This window comes from Mastomys coucha, chromosome X (genome assembly GCF_008632895.1).
Source record: "Mastomys coucha isolate ucsf_1 chromosome X, UCSF_Mcou_1, whole genome shotgun sequence".
NCBI classification, from domain to species: Eukaryota; Metazoa; Chordata; class Mammalia; order Rodentia; family Muridae; genus Mastomys; species Mastomys coucha.
In genome coordinates this window covers 139246340-139248619 of record NC_045030.1, presented here as the reverse complement: position 1 = coordinate 139248619, position 2280 = coordinate 139246340, and the positions used below count along the sequence as shown (strand labels likewise).

At 47.3% G+C, this 2280-nt stretch overlaps 1 protein-coding gene across 1 annotated transcript; it reads left to right on the top strand.

The window, feature by feature from the left end:
- The first annotated feature begins 769 nt into the window (after positions 1 to 769).
- Positions 770 to 1493, top strand: LOC116094970 (high mobility group protein B4-like). Its single transcript, XM_031376404.1, has one exon. It carries the CDS (start codon positions 936 to 938, stop codon positions 1446 to 1448), a length of 513 nt encoding a protein of 170 aa, XP_031232264.1. The 5' UTR covers positions 770 to 935; the 3' UTR covers positions 1449 to 1493.
- The last annotated feature ends 787 nt before the right edge of the window (positions 1494 to 2280 follow it).

Genomic DNA, 2280 nt, shown 5'->3' with positions numbered 1-2280 from the left:
TCTCTCTCTCTCTCTCTCTCTCTCTCTCTCTCTCTCTCTCTCTCTCTCTCTCTCTCTCCTTAGCCTGCTTGCCTTATGGGACTGAGCAACTGCTAGTTCATTGGACTTCAATTCATAGCTGATGCTAACCATTGTTGGGAGTTCAACTACAGACTCCTAAGCCAGGGGAACCATGAGGAAGAGGAAGACAGGAGGGTTAGCTGCGCAGAGACCCAACCCCTTCAGCAATGTGCCTTGCTTCCATCTCAGCCAACAAGCAGAGAAGAGAAACCAAGGATTCACACTCTGAGCCAGAGTGCTTGGGTTTTAAACTACTTTGTCCTGACAGGAACCAAGTCCCAGCTGTCATAGCTCATTCTTTTTAGCTGCTACTAAACTCATTGTGCAGCAGGCATTGCCATGGCTCAAGGCAAACAGAAAGCTTTCACATGTTATCATGACTACTCCCAACATCCCTCCTCCTGGCTTTCATTATTTCTACCCTGTGTGGAGGATGAGGAGGCAGTATCCTGACTATCACATGGAGAAAGGCAGCCCTTGTTATGACCCACTGAGAGACATGGATATAATGACCCCAGAGGCTGAGCAAAGACCACAGCCTCCAGGAAGCCAAAGGGAACAATTCCCAGGGCCAGTAGCAACTCTAATAAGGTTCACATAAACCTTCATCTTTCCTTAGAGGAAAAAAAAAGTCCCTGGAGAAACCAACCACTAAGAGGACTGGCATTGGCCAGCTCAGTGATGACGTCACAATTTCCCCTTGACCCAACAAAGCTTGCCAGTACTGAAGAGGCCAAGCACTGGCTGAGGCTCACACACGAAGAAACTTTCACCATAAGTAGAGCACCTCCTAGACTGCTCCTGGGGTGTGGAGACAGAATTATCTTCTTCCCAAACTAGCAGGCTCCATCAAACTAATTCATGATCATATAAACATGGGAAAAGAAGTCCAGCCAAGACCCAAGGTAAACGTCTCTTCTTACATCCACTTTATGATGAATTTCAGAAACAAATTCAAGAAGCAACACCCACGCACCAACCTTGGCTTTAAGGAATTTTCTAGAAAGTGTTCGGAAAAATGGAGATCCATCTCAAAGCGCAAAAAGGCAAAGTATGAAGCCTTAGCCAAGATCGACAAAGCCCGATACCAGGAAGAAATGATGAATTATATGGGGCCAAGAAGAAAGAGGAGAGACCCAGACGCACCTCGGAAGCCCCCATCCTCCTTCCTTCTCTTCTCCCAGGACCACTACGCCACACTGAAGCGAGAAAACCCCCACTGGACTGTGGTGCAGGTGGCCAAGGCTGCCGGAAAGATGTGGTCCATGACAGCTTATGTGGACAAAATACCCTATGAAGAGAGGGCTGCACTTATGTGGAAAAAGTACTACAAGGAGCGGGAGGCCTACTTCAAAAAATGCCATGGCAGGAAGAAGAACTTCCATTGATCAGCCAAGAACAGTTTTGAAACAATTAAACAGTGTTCCACTGGCTTTCTGGCTCCGGTGTCCTGTATGGTTAGACTACCCCATAGGATGCTGTTCTATGGAAGTGAGTGGTTTGAGGTCTAGCCTTGGGAAGGCCGGCTTACAGAGAGGCAGCTTTAATAGAGGGAACTGGCTGCAGGACCCAAATGGTCTAGGTTGACCTAGGTGGTCAGGCACATGTGCAAAGCCATTTGGGCATGAGGAGCCACACAGATGCTTTTGTAACCAAAGTATCGTGTTTGGTTCAGAGATTTATTAATACAGTTCCTAGCTTCTGCTGCAGCTTGCTATTTCATGGAAATGGAAACAAATTGAGAGGAGTTTATGCTGTCTATGAAGGCAGCCATTTTGATTTTGATTACAACTTTGGGTTTGGAATCAAGTTCTTTGGGTGCCCACACACCAGGTCCATGTGACAGCAGCTTTGACATGATCTTTCCTGCTGTGAGAACCCAATAACAGGGAAGGTTATGACATAAAGCACAGCATCGGAAGTGGTGGTGAACGAAAAGCATGGGGGGGAGGATGAGGCCACCCAAGAAGTTTTCATGTTGGTGAAATCCCTACTCCCCCATGGCTTATAGCTGGGACTCTAGCTTGGCTCTGCTTCTCCTTCACCCTCTCAGACAACATCCTCATTCACTTTTCTTTACTTTTTTTTGGTATAAAATAGAGTCTATTTAGGGCATGGGGAGAGGAGTTAAGGGGGCAGTAGAGGCAGAGAGAGGCAGAGAGAGAGAGACAGACAGAAAGAGAGAGAGAGAAAGGAAGAGGAGGAGGAGGAGGGGGAGGA

Excerpts from the sequence above, each read along its gene's own strand:
- LOC116094970 (XM_031376404.1), top strand. The coding sequence starts at position 936 with ATGGGAAAAGAAGTCCAGCCAAGACCCAAGGTAAACGTCTCTTCTTAC.